Raw genomic sequence first — 18,146 nt, forward strand, 5'->3', positions numbered from 1 at the left:
GGTGGGAAGATTGGGTTGATGTCGGTTAGGGAAGATTTGGAACTTTGGAGAGGGGGCCTGGAATTTAGGAAGGGGGTTGAAGGTGTGGATGATGGAGCGTAGATGGGAGGGTTGAAGGTGTGGATGATGGAGCGTAGATGGGATGTCCATCCTGAGCTTTCTTCCTCATAAAGGGGGGGCGGAGAGGAGGGGGGGCAGAGAGGGGGGGAGGGCGGGGTGGGAGTTGATGGGTTTCTAGCCCGCAATTCACTTTTCTGTTGGCATCCTCTGACAAACACCACCTCTCTATGAAAATCATGCTTTTTCTTTTTAACTGGAATGATGAAAGTACCTATGTCCTCTTGAAAGATTACTTCTCCAAGATTTTAATATAGGATGAGTGGTTCATTAATAAGTTGTCACCATCCTTGATGTCTTTATTGTCCACCATGCTTTATTGTCCACCATGTGATCTTTCACATTGATATGGTGAGTGTCATCCACGTAAATTCATTAATCCTCAGATACTGTCAGCATTTGTGACTCCTCTCCACAAAGAATACATATCTGTTACGTCGACTCTCTGATGACTTTGTTTTTGGTATTTTGCACATTTGGCCAATATTACCATGCTGGCACTTTTTTTCTTTGATGATAGTTTGAATTGCTTTTATCTTCCTAGGGTTGAAATCAGTTACTTTTGGAGTAATTTTAATATAAAATCTTATTCTTTAAAATGCAATCAATTTCCAAAAACCTATATTCAGCTGTAAATTAGTCATGATGTTACATTTATACCATGAAAAATACTAGTTTGCAATGAGTCATTCGTTTAATTCAGAATTTCCAAATTTATTTCATTTAGCTATACAAAGATTAATTTTCCTTTGCATGTTATGAATCTTTTGCATATTCAAATGTCTCAGATATGACTTGCACCTTATCTAAAAGAATAACTATTCCTTTACAGCTCTCCATATGAAAGCATGATTAATCCATTAAGTATATGCTCTTGTTACAAGGGTGTTATTGGTAGGATAATCAAGCCTTTCTTCTTGAACCAGAAAAGAACGAATATTTATTTCATATAGAGAAGCTAAATTTACTTAATTTGTTGGTTTTAATAATTTTCCCATAATTATTTTCTGTTTGCGCCTATGGTTTTTAAAATAGTTATTTCCTTGAACCAGCTTTGACACCCCCCGTAGTAATTGAAAAGGATGTAAATACAAATGTATCCTATGTTATAATTAACCTTCATCTGACAATGCCGTATCTAGATTTTGTCCAAAAGTGTCGACATTCTTCTCGCAAAATGTTGAAACTTAATGTTATTCAAATTCATCATGGGATGAGCTCGCCGCAAGCCATATAGTTAACTCATCACATAGATCATTGAACTAGTTCTTCACTGCCTTCATTGTTTTCGCATTTCATCTCTTAGAATTTTCAGTTCACATGAAGTGCTTATGACACCGATCTTTCTTTAATTGGTACTGGTCCTAGGGTGACCCTTTGGAAGTATTTAATTATTATTTGTATGTGGAGCGGTTTATTTACTTTAATGTAGGATTTTACTTTCAGAAGGCACTCATAGGGCCACTTTAGATGCTTCCTTTATTCATGAATAAGAGAAAAATAGGTTTTTGTTTTGAGTGGAGGAGAGAGATTCTCCGTTTTTCCAAATAATTGGGGTAGAGAAACAAGACTTACACATGAAACGTGGACAGTATCAAAACCTATTTTTTTTACTGTTCATGAAAGATGGGACTAAAGAACGAGATTACTCAACATAACCGCTACAAAAGTACAAAACTACCACATAGGTTTGTGTAAATGGGGATTAGTGATGATAGATCTCAACCCAATAGGTCGTCCATTTTGGGTAAACCTTCTGTTTTTGGTTTTCTGGGTTTTCTGGTTGGTTGAGAAGTTAAGACTTTCGTATTTGACCATCTGAAATGAAGAACTTTTTTGCATCCAGTATTTTTGAATTTCAGAAGTGCACCAATAACTGGTTTGTATTTACAGCACAATTCATGAATTCCTATCCACTAGACAAATATTATTATATTTTTGACTGATTTTCCAAAGTCTGGGATTGATGTCACATGGGAATGAGGTCACAATGTGGTTGTATTAAGTAATCTGGCATGGTTTGTACCATTGTTCAAAAAAGCGGACCGCTCAGCGCCTAGGTGGTCCAAAAAGCCTGGGTGAGCCTAGGCGGTTCAAAAGGCTTGGGTGAGCCTGGGCGGCCAAACTAGGCGGCAGTCCCTAGGCGGTACAGAACCCGCCTAAGAGGACTCCTAGGCCGCCTAGGGCCTATGCCCCACCTAGGGCGGAAATAAGCGTTTTTTTTTTTTTGTTCTATCGAGTTTTTTTGAAACATAAAGGTGTTTAAGGATGTGTTTTAGGTTCATTTGAAACCTAAACCCACAAGAACCCATTTTAGAGAGAGAAACTTCAAAGAAACTAAATTTTGTGATTTTCATTGGATCGCAGTGTTTCTCAAAGATGCGGAAAATGGATCCAAGCATCACCCAGGTAGATTAGTTTTAGTTTTTTAGTTTTTTAATCCTATTAGAGGGTGTTTTTTTATTATTTTAGCACCAGAAAACATCTCAGAGGTGGGCGTTTGGAGTTCGAGCAATCAAAATAAGTGCAAAACTTTATTTTTTAGATTGCTTGTTTTATTTTGAGATGTCTTCTTCAAGATCTAGTCAAAGTGGAGATCCGGGTTGGAAATATGGATATAACCCGAATCCAAATGACAAATTGTATTAGATGTAATTTTTGTGAAAAAGATACTAAAGGGGCATAAACCGGTTTAAGAAACATCTTTTCAGTATTAAGGGGGATGTTGCCCTTTGTAAAAATATTTTTGAAGCTATCAGAGAGGAGATTAAGGAATATATGAGTTATGTGAAACAAAAGCATGAACAAAATCCTTGTCATTTAAATAGATCTATTTCTGGTTCTTCTGGAAGAAGTGATCCGGGTTGGAAGTATGGTTATAACTCAAAACTAAAAGATAAAAATTGTACAAGGTGTAATTTTTGTGAAAAATATACCAATAGGGGTATTAATCAATTCAAGAAACATCTTGCCTTTATTAAAAGGAATGTTGCTTCTTGTAAAAAGGTTCTTGAAGCTATTTGGCATGAGATTAGACAATTTCTGAATTTAAAAGAATCAGAAAGGATGAAAATGAGCCTTGTTCTATGGAAATATCTTCTCTAGGTTCTTTTAGAAGTGGTGATTCGGGTTGGAATTACGGTTATAACCCGAATCCAAATGACAAAATTGTATTAAATGTTATTATTGTGGAAAGGATACTAATGGGGGCATTTACCGGTTTAAAAACACCTTGTCGATATTAAGGGGGATGTTGCCCCGTGTAAAAATATTCCTGAGGCTACCAAGGAGGAGGTTATGCAATATTTGAGTTCAAGGAAGCACAAAAAGATAAAAAACGTTAGAGAAGCCAAGACTCCTAGAGCCTCATCTGCACATACTAGTAAGAGGGAGGTAGAAGAAGAGGAGTAAGAAGATGCAGATTCAGAAGAAACAAAGGAGGACGAACGTCATATTGAAGAGGAAGATGACTTTGATGATGATGGCCTCGAATCTGATGCATATGATGAGGCTAACCCTATTCCTTTTGATGATGATGAGGATGACTAAAGAATGAAGAGTTGAAGAGCTTGACTCTTGGTGTTGACTGTTAACTGTTGACTGTTAAGTATTGAGTATTGTGTCCTAGACTGTATATTTTCTGAATTTCTGTATATATATATATATATATATATATATTTATATATTTAGTTTCTACTTTGTAGTTTCTACTATCCAACTTTTGTGTGTACAGTCTATAGTGTATCTAACTATCAGTGTATGCTTATATGATTTTACTGTTTTAGCATTGTATGAGAATATGGATTATTATCTTATGGATTATTAAAATTCTCTTCTCGATTTCTATCTTCTTTTTCCCAACTGGGCCGCCTAGGTTTTGGGCGCTCGGCTAGGCGCTAGGCGGCCTGGACCCCTACGGCCGCCTAGGTGCCGCCTAGCACTTTATAACCCGAATCCAAATGACAAAAATCGTATTAAATGTAATTATTGTGGAAAGGATACTAATGGGGGCATTTACCGGTTTAAAAACACCTTGTCGATATTAAGGGGGATGTTTCCCCGTGTAAAAATATTCCTGAGGCTACCAAGGAGGAGATTATGCAATATTTGAGTTCAGGGAAGCACAAAAAGATAAAAAAGGTTAGAGAAGCCAAGACTTCTAGGGCCTCATCTGCACATACTAGTAAGAGGGAGGTAGAAGAAGAGGAGTAAGAAGATGCAGATTCAGAAGAAACAAAGGAGGACGAGCGTTATATTGAAGAGGAAGATGACTTTGATGATGATGGCCTCGAATCTGATGCATATGATGAGGCTCACCCTATTCCTTCTGATGATGATGAGGATGACTAAAGAATGAAGAGTTGAAGAGCTTGACTCTTGGTATTGACTGTTAAGTGTTGACTGTTAAGTATTGACTATTGTGTCCTAGACTGTATATTTTCTAAATTTCTATATATATATATATATATATATTTAGTTTCTACTTTGTAGTTTCTACTATCCAACTTTTGTGTGTACAGTCTATAGTGTATCTGACTATCAGTGTATGCTTATATGATTTTACTGTTTTAGCATTGTATGAGAATATGGATTATTGCCTTATGGATTATCAAAATTCTCTTCTCGATTTCTATCTTCTTTTTCCCAGCTGGGCCGCTTAGGTTTTGGGCGCCCGCCTAGGTGCTAGGCGGCCTGGATCCCTACGGCCGCCTAAGTGCCGCCTAGCACTTTATAACCCGAATCCAAATGACAAAAATCGTATTAAATGTAATTATTGTGGAAAGGATACTAATGGGGGCATTTACCGGTTTAAAAACACCTTGTCGATATTAAGGGGGATGTTGTCCCGTGTAAAAATATTCCTGAGGCTACCAAGGAGGAGATTATGCAATATTTGAGTTCAGGGAAGCACAAAAAGATAAAAAAGGTTAGAGAAGCCAAGACTCCTAGAGCCTCATCTGCACATACTAGTAAGAGGGAGGTAGAAGAAGAGGAGTAAGAAGATGCAGATTCAGAAGAAACAAAGGAGGACGAACGTCATATTGAAGAGGAAGATGACTTTGATGATGATGGCCTCGAATCTGATGCATATGATGAGGCTAACCCTATTCCTTTTGATGATGATGAGGATGACTAAAGAATGAAGAGTTGAAGAGCTTGACTCTTGGTGTTGACTGTTAACTGTTGACTGTTAAGTATTGAGTATTTTGTCCTAGACTGTATATTTTCTGAATTTCTGTATATATATATATATATATATATATATTTATATATTTAGTTTCTACTTTGTAGTTTCTACTATCCAACTTTTGTGTGTACAGTCTATAGTGTATCTAACTATCAGTGTATGCTTATATGATTTTACTGTTTTAGCATTGTATGAGAATATGGATTATTATCTTATGGATTATTAAAATTCTCTTCTCGATTTCTATCTTCTTTTTCCCAACTGGGCCGCCTAGGTTTTGGGCACTCGGCTAGGCGCTAGGCGGCCTGGACCCCTACGGCCGCCTAGGTGCCGCCTAGCACTTTATAACCCGAATCCAAATGACAAAAATCGTATTAAATGCAATTATTGTGGAAAGGATACTAATGGGGGCATTTACCGGTTTAAAAACACCTTGTCGATATTAAGGGGGATGTTTCCCCGTGTAAAAATATTCCTGAGGCTACCAAGGAGGAGATTATGCAATATTTGAGTTCAGGGAAGCACAAAAAGATAAAAAAGGTTAGAGAAGCCAAGACTTCTAGGGCCTCATCTGCACATACTAGTAAGAGGGAGGTAGAAGAAGAGGAGTAAGAAGATGCAGATTCAGAAGAAACAAAGGAGGACGAGCGTTATATTGAAGAGGAAGATGACTTTGATGATGATGGCCTCGAATCTGATGCATATGATGAGGCTAACCCTATTCCTTCTGATGATGATGAGGATGACTAAAGAATGAAGAGTTGAAGAGCTTGACTCTTGGTGTTGACTGTTAAGTGTTGACTGTTAAGTATTGACTATTGTGTCCTAGACTGTATATTTTCTAAATTTCTGTATATATATATATATATATATATATATATATATATATATTTAGTTTCTACTTTGTAGTTTCTACTATCCAACTTTTGTGTGTACAGTCTATAGTGTATCTGACTATCAGTGTATGCTTATATGATTTTACTATTTTAGCATTGTATGAGAATATGGATTATTGCCTTATGGATTATCAAAATTCTCTTCTCGATTTCTATCTTCTTTTTCCCAGCTGGGCCGCTTAGGTTTTGGGCGCCCGCCTAGGTGCTAGGCGGCCTGGATCCCTACGGCCGCCTAAGTGCCGCCTAGCACTTTATAACCCGAATCCAAATGACAAAAATCGTATTAAATGTAATTATTGTGGAAAGGATACTAATGGGGGCATTTACCGGTTTAAAAACACCTTGTCGATATTAAGGGGGATGTTGTCCCGTGTAAAAATATTCCTGAGGCTACCAAGGAGGAGATTATGCAATATTTGAGTTCAGGGAAGCACAAAAAGATAAAAAAGGTTAGAGAAGCCAAGACTCCTAGGGCCTCATCTGCACATACTAGTAAGAGGGAGGTAGAAGAAGAGGAGTAAGAAGATGCAGATTCAGAAGAAACAAAGGAGGACGAGCGTTATATTGAAGAGGAAGATGACTTTGATGATGATGGCCTCGAATCTGATGCATATGATGAGGCTAACCCTATTCTTTCTGATGATGATGAGGATGACTAAAGAATGAATAGTTGAAGAGATTGACTCTTGGTGTTGACTGTTAAGTATTGACTATTGTGTCCTAGACTGTATATTTTCTGAATTCTGTATATATATATATATATATATATATATATATATATATATATATATATATATTTAGTTTCTACTTTGTAGTTTCTACTATCCAACTTTTGTGTGTACAGTCTATAGTGTATCTGACTATCAGTGTATGCTTATATGATTTTACTGTTTTAGCATTGTATGAGAATATGGATAATTGTCTTATGGATTATCAAAATTCTCTTCTCGATTTCTATCTTCTTTTTCCCAATTGGGCCGCCTAGGTTTTGGGCGCCTGCCTAGGCGTTAGGCGGCTTGGACCCCTACGGCCGCCTAGGTGCCGCCTAGCACTTTTTGAAACACTGGTTTGTACAAATGCACAAGGAATGGCTTTTGTGTCTTTTGCTGGTCAACTTGCATATGAGTTAGTGTCTGGTAGTTCACTTTTATGAACAAACAAGAAGCAGTGAGTCTCAATCACTGTCATTGATAATCAGAAGCTGTTGTTGTTATTTGGTGTATGTGGAGGAATAAATCGCATCCAAGCTTTTTTCTTCGAGGTCTCGAGAAACATTGTCATAAAAATTGTGATTTAAAACTTATGTTAATCTAGTGATTGTGACCTAAAATCTTGGAGTCAGAAGCAATCTGATGTAACTTGACGAAACAAACTGCATGGTAGTTCATTCATGTAAAATTGGACCAAACATGAGACACAATTTCTATTACTATGAATTAATTATCAAATTGAACTCATGTTTGAGTAATACTTATTTGTTGATAGTAAGTGATTGGTTTCTCCATTTTACTTGGAAAAAATAATGATTGACTTATAATTCATCCATTTTACTTGGAAAAGATAATGATTGACTTATCATTCATCAGTGCCTGCTGCAGGAAAGCGGGTGGTGGTTGTCACTCATGGTGGTGTCATCCGAGCTCTGCACAAGCGCGCAGGCCCATCTCGAGTACCTCAACCGGGGAAGATCATGAATGCATCCATAAACATATTTCATCTGTCCTGTGACTATGAGTGGATCATCAAATCTTGGGGTGATGTGAGTCACCTCCGGGGAACTGGTTTCCTAACCAGTGCCTTTGGTGGTGATAAAAATTCCGGTTAACAAATTCTTCAATGGGAACTATTATGCAGCCTGTGGTCTCTTCCTGAGTTTGTAGGAGCCCATATTCTAGTATTTGAATCTTTTGGGCTCGCATTCATTATTGATGTGCAATTTCTATATAGAGTATTTTCATGCTCGGCTCAGCTGTGAATTTTCTTACCATAGTTCTATTCTCCAACTCTCACCTTGCTGCGTCTTATGACCTTATATGGTGGTCATCATGTGACTTGCTCATTATGTATTGTATGTTACTGTTCCACCACATAAAAATATGGCGATTTCTTGTTGAGCTCCCAATGGGTCTTAGTGCCGTCAAGTCACGTTTACAGTCTCGCCGCATCCCTCTTTATGGCCGCTCTCTCTCAACATAGCATGAATTTTCTAGTGTAAGTGATTCAAACTTCAATGAGATGATGTCCTTGATATAATTCGTACCAGCATGATGAGCAGTTGGGATCCCCATGGCAATTCACAGTCAAACAAAACGTAGGCTGCCAGTTTTCCCATTTCAGGTAGGCATAATAACATAAGCTTGTTGCTTTGCACACCATAAAATTCAGAACAAAGCTCTTAAGTGATGGTGTATGGTGCTGCTTGGAAAGATGCTTCTTTGTGTGAAAGGATTGCAGGATCATCTTTATAGTAGTTTCTTTTGAGTTTTACCAGTAGGAAAAGCAAAAATAGGGAGTGATTGGTGCCCTAGCAAAGTATACTGTTACCATTTGTGAGAGATTTAACAAATGTTGTTGGATTTCAGGCGTGTCAAATGTATCCGAGGGAGTAATGAACATTCTAGTCCTGCAGGAGTAGAGTATCTTTTGGCATTTGATGAGCTTGTATAGTATGCTCCCTCAGGACCATAGTTTACCTGTATTCCTTTGGTCAGAAGATCAACTTGGGAGGATTTTTTCAATCTGAAAGTTTGGAAACTACTTTGAGAATTACCAGATGAATATTTCCCAAAAAAATGAAAATGAAATTTGAGTTTTTTAATACTTAGATCTCATTGTTAAAAAATTGAATGGTCTCAATTCAATCTTGAGACATTAAGTTTTTCAAGTGATGTGCTGCTTGATTATGTTGGGATTATGTCAGTTGTGCAAGCAAGCACAGTTCACGACGAGATCTTTTTGGGGGATCAGAATGCATCCCAACAAACTGATGTGTCTTTGCTGAATTCCACTAGGTTTTATAAACTTTGGTTTCGAAAATAGTCATGCCAATGTGTTCAACTAGTCTTTTCCCTGTCTTCATTTTAAATGTGCCGCTCTTATGGGTTATGTGGGTCCCTAGATACGTAAATAAGTCTGGTTATGCAAATACCAGTCTATGTAAAACTTGATTGTTTGGCAAAATGTTGTTTGGGTAGCTGTTGGAAGAACCCAATATATAACAAATCCCTTGTTTGGCTCCATTAAGTTGAAAACTAGATTTTGGTTGGTTGCTATTAAATCAGTTTAACCAATCATTTCATTAGTGTGATTCCATGATATTATATTATCAATAATGCGAAACAAGATATCGATAATGTGGCAAACAAATTTGATGGTTCAGATCATTTTTTTTTTATCATTTTAAGGTGGGATTTTGATTCAATCTCTCTCTCTATATGTTGTCGACGATTTTCAAAAGAACGAACCATAAAATTGCATTCACAAATTTTCAAAAGAAGAACCATAAAATTGCATTCACAATTTACAAAGGATGAAACACTTAGCTTCTCTCTCTCTCACTCTCAACAGTTTTTTTTTTTTTGTTTGTTTTGGGTAAGTCAATGAAGGAAAAGGCTCCTTACCCGATTTTCATTAATAATGGTGGAATTACATATCATAATTTTATAGCCTTAAAATAAGGAAGTTGTACAACATCATCAAGTAATGCAAGAGAAAGAAAATCCAGCGATCTAGATCGCCAAATAGTGATATCTAAGAAAGTGGTGGCTTTCTTAGCAAATAAATCGGCTATCATTTTAGCCTCACGATAAATTTAGGTAACGGACTAAACATGACCAAAGAGTTTATATCAACAGTTAGTAATAACAACATGCAACGCCCATGGAGTTGCATCGATCACATATTGCATTAACTGATAATAAAGAGTCGCTCTCGATTTGTTGAGAGAAACATTTGAGTTGGATGGTCAAGTCAATGCCAGCTTACAAGGCTAGAAACTTTGCATGGTTATTTGATACTATATCAAGGAAATTGTCAAATGCTGCAATAAAAGATCCATCATCACTTCTAATTATGTCTCCTCTACCTGCCAGCCCAAGGTTTTGAAGTGAAGTACCATTAACATTTAATTTGAAATTATTAGGACTAAGACAGGACTGTGCAATAGGTATGTGCTGCTTGATTTGATGTTGTCTCTTGTGATTTGGAAGTTATCAACGATTTCTTTTTTTGATAATCATCCGCCAAATCGCTAACATGAGAGGCAATCCTCCTAAGCAAGTGCTCCCGTCGAGAAACCTTCTCCTAAGAAAGTTGATAATTTTGTACCTCCCACAACATGGGAAAAAATAGGGATAGTCAGACATTCAAAAGACCTTCTCACTTGAATTTGAAAGCAATCCAAGTCCTGGGCAAGTTTGGAACAGATGTGTTTGAGATAATTATTTTACCGCACCTCTATGCAACAAATCTCCAAATACCCTACGAGAAAACACACATGGAAAAGCAAATAGCAAATATTATCATCATTAGAACAGCAAAAGGGGCACATGGAATCTGTAGATATCTCTCTTTGCTATAAAAGAGAGAAGGTGGGGGAAGTCGATGATGAATAGCTAGCCAAGAAAACCATTTGGTCCTGTGATTGTACTTCGAAGGCCACAAAGCTTTGAAAATTGGTTCAATAGAGCCTATATTCCGAATAAACTTCCAATAAAAGTCCATGCCTCCTTAATAGAGAATGATCTATTAGAAGAATGGTTCCATATTAAGAAATCTCGTTGTGGTTGTAACGGAATCACAAAGTCTTCGATCTCCTTCCAAATTAATCAAAGGACCAAAAGTAGGAGAAGGGAGCGACCATGTCTGAGTGGAACTGTATAAAGAATCAACTACTTTAGGTTCAACAACAACTTCAAGATCTTCATGAACCTTGGCACCATAAGATTACTTCTCTGATAACCACGGATCCGCCTTAAGTCCACTATCTAGCCGTCCCCAATAATCCACCAGACATTCTGTCTGAGAAAAGATAATACCATTTGAATCCCTTTCCTGATGTAAGAGCAATATTTATTTTTGGAATCCCATATAGATGAACATCTAAAATACCCATGCTTGAAAAAACAAAAAATAAGAGTAGTGGGATTTGCAACCATTCTCCAATCCAGTTTGATCGTACATGCAATATTGAATTCTAAGATATTCTGAATACCCAATCCACCCTCTTATGTGGGTTGATATACTGTCTTCCACTTCACCAAGTGAATTTCTTTTTTTTTCAGCAGTACTTGCCTATGGGAAATTTCGTTGTAGCCTTTCTACCATATGACATTTGCGCTTAGGAAGAACAAAAGGTAATAGCTTCTTGGTCAAAGAAAAAACAAAAGATAATAGCCAAAAGATTGCCGAACAGAGCAGAACATACTTCAATAATTGAAGACGACCTGCATATGATAAAGATATTGTCTGCCAAGTCCCAATCTACTAATCATTTTACCCACCAAGGAATGACAGTAACGATCTTCCAACCTCCATGAAAAAGAGGCTGCCCCAAATAGCATACCGGAAGGGATCCTTCACCAAACCCCAGTTCCGTTAGAATCAAATGCTTAAAACCTCGTAATGTCCCATAAAAGAAAACTTTGTTTTTCCTCACATTAAGTTTTTGAGAATTATTAGATGGGCACGTTTTCTATACTTCTCCTACAACATAAAAGTTATATACTTTCCCTTATCCAACTGTCCATTTTGAATAGACGGTTATGATTGCCCCAATCTCAATGTCACGTCTTTGCACTATTTTATTTTTTATTTTTTCTATAAATTATTTTGACACTAAATTTTGGACATCCAATCCTCTATTAAACTTTCACTAGTGAAAAATATAAAAAACATATTTTCAATAAAATAAAATGACCAAAATACCCCTAAAAGTTTCAAGGGGTATTTTGGTCATTATATTATAGGTGTGCCTCAATGAGAAGATGACACGTACAAAATTTCATATTCATACAATTTGTATAACAAAAACTAAAAATAAAATACTTTGAAATGTCAAATCTAAGATTAAATGGTGAGTAGCTTTCTTGATCAAAATTGGACAGCTGGATGATAGGGGAAGCATAAATCTTCGTGAGGAAAGTATAGCAACCTTTCCCTAGCATACCATAGATACATATTCAGAAATTACAGAACATGAGACACTTCAGTTGAAAGTCCACCGTCTATCCGTATTGGGAACCCATGCTCTAAGTTATTCCTAAATTACATTATAACCACAATATAATACATTTCATTAGAGAGAGTAAAATTGACACGATCCAAAAGTACATTTCGTATAGGTTCATTGCCAGCCTTGCTATCATAATAAAATTAAACCTATTGCAAGGTTATGCTATTCTATGTGATCCAAGGTTTACAAAAATAGATTGGTAATCCGGATCGGCCACCTTAAAAATCGTGTTGGATCGGTGGATCGGCATTCTAGATCAGAGAATCGGCCGGATCGGTTGTTTTGGCTACAAAAAAATACTAAAAATCTCTAGAAATACTTTTTTTTAGTTTTAAAAAATGGGGATGTACATTATGTAGTTTCATTATTTGCAAATATACGTGAATATGGATACACTATTTCCCAATTTAGATGTTTGTATAATTATTAATTATAATATAATATTATAATATTACATTAAAATGATTAAAAAATATTAAAAAAAACTTCCATATTATAAGATTAAAAAAAATAATACCCCATATAAAGTGAAATTGGTATCACATCAAAATTTTATTAATTCTCTTTACTCATCCAAAATTATCACAACTTTCCTAACTATAATATTATACATTGAAATTGTAATTATTTAAAATTTATCTTATAATATCATCTAATTTAAAAATATAATTTACAACTATAACAAAAAAATAATACCTTATATAATTTATAATGTAAATAAATTAATATAAATATAAGATTTGATTATTAATGTATATTTATTAATTAAAATATTAAAGATGATTAAAAAATATTAGAAAATACATCCATCTCATATAATTAAAAATAAAAATAAAACTCCATATAATTTTCAATGTAATGACATTAAAAAACTATTTTCCCTAAAAAATAGAAAATAATGATATCCAAATTCAAAAAAAAATAAAAAATTGAACCACATATCATAGGCATCGTATAGTTTATATTGCAAAGTGATAATGTATTTTCATCCTACTGAGTTAGTATTTGCTAACAGTAAGATTTTCTTTTTTTAACATGTTACATGTAGTTCATTAGGCCAATTCTTTTTTTTTTTTATTTCACCAGGCTAAGGAGTTGTATATTTAAATATACGCTCTATATTTGACCTTATGTGCTGTAAACTAATGTCTATACTCTTCACGGATGATAGATGATATTTCTCTCCATGCCTTGTTTGACAACCTCGTAGCACTCACTTCCACCGTGCCCTCAAACATAGTTTTGTCCTGTTCGGTAACCCATTGGTGGTACCTCTTCATGCACAAAACACAAAATACAAGCAAGGGAAAAAAATCGTATGTAGTGAGAGAAGAGCTCCTCTGAGGCACGCCTACAGTTAGATTACAAAAGCATACAAAAAAATAAATAACATAATGTTCATTTTAAGAACTCTATGTTATTCATATTCTATCTGCATTTTAAGAACCCATGGATTCAAAATTAACAACCACATAAAAAAATCAGCCAATAAACCCAGTAGCCTATCTGCATTCCAACCGACTAAACAGGTGGGACAGGTACAAAAGGAGGCTAAAAATCATATTGGCAAAATTGCTTAAAATCCCAAAATGGATTTTCTAATCAATTTACCCTCAACCTAACTTTTTTTAGCAACATTTCCCCTAAAAACCATGTTTTGTAGCAAATACTCCCCCAATACAAAAAATTCATGTTTTTTTTTACGAAAATACCCTCTTTTTATATAACAAATCATTTTCGCTGGAGAGGGGTTTAGAAGAGGCGGTCCGGCGTTTCATTGTGGCAGTCCGGGATTATGCTATTGGAGAAATGGGCAGTGGCGTTTTGAAAGAGCAGTTTGGCATTTTGAAGGGGCAGTCCGATGTTTTGAAGTGGCAGCACGGCATTTTTAAGGGGGCAGTCCGGCATTTTAAAGTGGCGGTCCATTGTTTTGAAGGAGCAGTCCGGCGTTTTAAAGTGGCGGTCCAATGTTTTGAAATGAGCAGTCTGGCGTTGTAGTGCGGTTCGACATTTCCTTTTATTGGGATCCGAAAATGATTTGTTATGTATGGGAAAGGTATTTTTGTAAAAACAAAACAAAACTTTTTGTACTTGGAGTATTTTCTAGGAAACATAGTTTTTAGGGAGGAAGTTGCCCAAAAAAATTAGGTGGGGTACATTGATTAGAAAGTCCGTTTCGGAGGGTTTTATGCAATTTCCCCAATCATATAAATGTTTTTCATCACTGCCCATAAAAAGAGAAAAACTTGGGAATAAATTAAAGGGACAAAAGAGACCTCCAAACTCGACAAAGAATGGAATGACATTGAACGAGCATCATCTAAAAAAATTCACAATACAATTATATTCTCAAGGATTGATGATGAAAATCTGTATAAAAAAAGAAATATAACAAAATACAAAGTTCCATTTTTAACATAAAACTGCAACAAAACACAATTAAGTAAATGTACCTAGAAAAATAAAACCCCAATAAAGCACAATTAAGTAATCAACAACCAGATTGCAACAAAGAAAAAAAAGTAATAATCTTCAAATTGTTTTGTGCATAAAAACAATCACTACATGATAATGAACCATCATCATTATTATCATCAAGGTCTTTTCCCAAGTACTTAGATCAATTACGCGAAGTATGGTACACACTTATGATTTATCAGGGGCCTTACTCTCAATGAGGCCATAATTGTTTTTTTTTTTTTTTTTTAACATTACCAAAAAATTTCCATTAAAAGAAAAAAAATTACATGATATAAACGAAGTCATTGGAAGGAAGTAATTACCAACGAAAATTGGTGTCCTCCTTCTTCAGCAAGATAATCTGCTTCAGCATTAACCTCCCGGTAGTCATGGCGGATTTTAGTAGTTATAGTTTTAAAAATATCTCACATCTCATGAAAAATTATAGTCAGCCTCTATGGAACATTAGCTTCGCCTTTATGCAAAGCTACAATGTTTGTTGAATCTCCTTCTATAATCTTCGCTCCCCCAAATCTCGACAAGAGTTTAATGCCTTCCAAAAGCCCCCCAGCTTCAGTGTCATTAACTGTAGTAACACCACAAAGGCCAGAACAAATAGCATGTCCCATATGGTCTCTTATCAATCCACCAGAACCAGTTGTGCCTGGGTTTCCAAAAAAACTTCAATAAACAATCAGTTTGTATGCATTAGCAATTGGTGGTGTCCAAACAACCTCCATTCGATTTGATCTAGGAGAAGATAAAGTAGCCACAACCCTAGGATTTACAATGATTTGACTTTTTGGGATGAATTTAGCATCTTTATGTATAGAAAACCAATCTGCTGCCAATGCCAAGACATTGGATTTCAACATCGAAGTATCAATGCTCAAACCTTTAAATACCCTTTTGTTTCTTTCTTTCCATGTACCCCAAAGAATTCTAACCCAGATTGATCTCTACAATATTACGCTCATCTTTGAAATACCCGGAGTAAGCGATTGGTGCATAAGCTTACTAGTATTTTCTGGTATATATTCTAACAGGTTTAGGCACTGACGAACCCAATCCTATATATTCATCACAAAAGGGCAATCAAGGAAAATGTGTTGGGTCGTCTCATCATCAGCTTTACAAAAAATACAAACATTGGTTATAATGAAACCCTTTTCGTAAGTTATCAATGGTTTATCTTCGCACCAAATCTACAAGAATAATGGAACTTTTAAAGGCACATGAAGCTTTTTAATCTTGAAGAGACCAGCATTTAACTGTCTAATACGATCACAAAAGAGGAGATCATAGGCTGAGTTAATTGAAAAGACCCCCGAGTAATTAAGATCCCAAATAATTTTATCTTCTTTGTTAGGTGAGATATAAATGATTTGAAGCATTTCCAAAAAGGTTTGGTATCTATACTACATTATTAAGCAAGAGTTAAAGAGTGAACACATGTCGCAAGAATAAGAAGGGACCCTAATGCTATATAGATTATAGGATAAGTGACCATATTGTATAAGTCACATTCCCTATATTTAGGGAAAGAGAGAGATTGTGTACTCATCTTTTAGAGAGAGAGAGATAAGTACGTAGACTCCTTTATGGAATTGGATTGTCTTGACATTTTTTAAGCAAAGAAATCACACAAAAGGGTAGACAATTGAGATATTTTAAGAGAAAGATGAGAGGGAGACTCACATATGGAATAGTAAGAGAGACTCATAAAAATATCTAACATTATCCTAGAGAAAAATTAAGGGGATTTGACCGTTGATAGAAATTGAGAAATTTTAGAAATAAATTTGATTTATCTTTCTTATAAACTCCTCTCTCTCTTCTTGCCCTCAATCCCATGACATCCTCTCTGTTTCTATATCTTCTCTACGACCTCTCTCTCTGTCACGACCTCCTCTCTCTCCATGACTTCATCTCTCACTCCACCTTTTTTTTTTATCTCTCTTTTTCTTTTTAACTTATTTATTTGTTTATTCCTATAGGATTTTATATTTTTGATTTATGATTTTTGGTTGATGAGTGGTGTTCAACTTATTATAGATATTTGAACATATGAGGTAAATTGAGCAAGAAGCCAACAAGTTATATTTGTAACTACCCAAGAACAAGAGAAAGAAACAAGGTATATTCCAACTCCATGAGCATGCTTTATGTTAATGTTCGTTATTTTTCTTTTTTAGTTTTCAATTTCAAGGTTCTAGCAATATTAATAATAATAATAAGTATGATTATAGAATTATTATCATAATATTTTGTTCCTTGTGAGGGTATCATGGATTCTTTGGAGATGGTGGGGCAAAATTAAAAGACAATGGTACTTGATGCACAATTAAAAAAAAAATTTGTTAAAGGATATCAATGGCAGTTATTAAGTTCTATTTTGTAAGGTCTTGAAGATTTTCATAATTATGCGATTCAAAAATATAGGAAATCAGATAATGGGTGACAAATTATGAGAAGAATAAACAATGACTATATATGCCCCTCTAATTTATTTTATATATAACACTTAATTATATTTAAAAAATACATAATAATAAAAATATAATATCTATAAGATTATTACAAAAATTATAATATAATTCATAATATTATTGTATATATTATTACAATATTGTATTAATAATATATATGCCACTTTGTTTTAATTTATATAATACTTATTGTGTTTAATGAATAAAGAATAATATATAATAAATATTTATAATATTATTAAAAACATTTATATTATTATATTGTAGTACTTATAATAATAAAATACTACATAATTAATATTTCTATAGTTATATCATATGGTTATTGTTATTAATTTATATTTGTAATATTATTATTTTATAATATATATATATATATATATATATATATATATATATATATATATATATATATATATATATATATATATATATATATATGCCCCTCTAATTTCTTTTATATATAACACTTAATTATATTTTAAAATATAGAATAATAAAATATAATATCTATAAGATTATTACAAAAATTATAATATAATTTATAATAATATTATATGAGTAATCATACTATGAGAGCCTCCCACACCATGTGAGTAGGACCCTAAAGGATCACCATTAAATTTTGATACATATCTCTACAAAAGTTATCAATAAACCCATTCACTCAAATCCCACACCCATGTCATAACTTTTCTAGAGATCTGTGTCAAAATTTAATGGTGATCCTTTGAGGTCCTACTCACATGTGTGTGGGAGGGTCT

At 34.7% G+C, this 18,146-nt stretch overlaps 2 protein-coding genes and 1 long non-coding RNA gene across 6 annotated transcripts in view; 2 read left to right on the forward strand and 1 right to left on the reverse strand.

Moving 5' to 3' along the window:
- Nucleotides 1-8,323, forward strand: part of LOC18425309 (Phosphoglycerate mutase family protein) — a 78,127-nt gene extending 69,804 nt beyond the window's left edge. For 2 of the 4 annotated variants that reach the window (XM_011631009.3, XM_020661972.2), the window contains one exon: nt 7,788-8,323. In XM_011631009.3, coding sequence (XP_011629311.1) covers nt 7,788-8,026 — 239 coding nt within the window. In that variant the 3' untranslated portion in view covers nt 8,027-8,323. The remainder of the gene's footprint in view (nt 1-7,787) is intronic. The other 2 variants (XM_006829873.4, XM_020661973.2) reach the window with 1 other exon arrangement.
- A 125-nt stretch (nt 8,324-8,448) lies between these two features.
- Nucleotides 8,449-8,939, forward strand: LOC148782362 (uncharacterized). The gene is made up of 2 exons (XR_016053408.1): nt 8,449-8,538; nt 8,784-8,939. It is a non-coding gene; the product is annotated as an uncharacterized LOC148782362 (long non-coding RNA).
- A 6,179-nt stretch (nt 8,940-15,118) lies between these two features.
- The window catches only part of LOC18425311 (zinc finger CCCH domain-containing protein 62), a 42,781-nt gene continuing 39,753 nt past the window's right edge, over nt 15,119-18,146 (reverse strand). Inside the window, exon 9 of the mRNA XM_088863902.1 lies at nt 15,119-15,557. Coding sequence (XP_088720028.1) covers nt 15,349-15,557 — 209 coding nt within the window. The 3' untranslated portion in view covers nt 15,119-15,348. The remainder of the gene's footprint in view (nt 15,558-18,146) is intronic.

The sequence above is a fragment of the Amborella trichopoda genome, chromosome 4 (assembly GCF_054954075.1).
Source record: "Amborella trichopoda isolate Santa Cruz 75 chromosome 4, AtrichopodaSantaCruz75HAP2 v2.0, whole genome shotgun sequence".
Classification (NCBI taxonomy): Eukaryota; Viridiplantae; Streptophyta; class Magnoliopsida; order Amborellales; family Amborellaceae; genus Amborella; species Amborella trichopoda.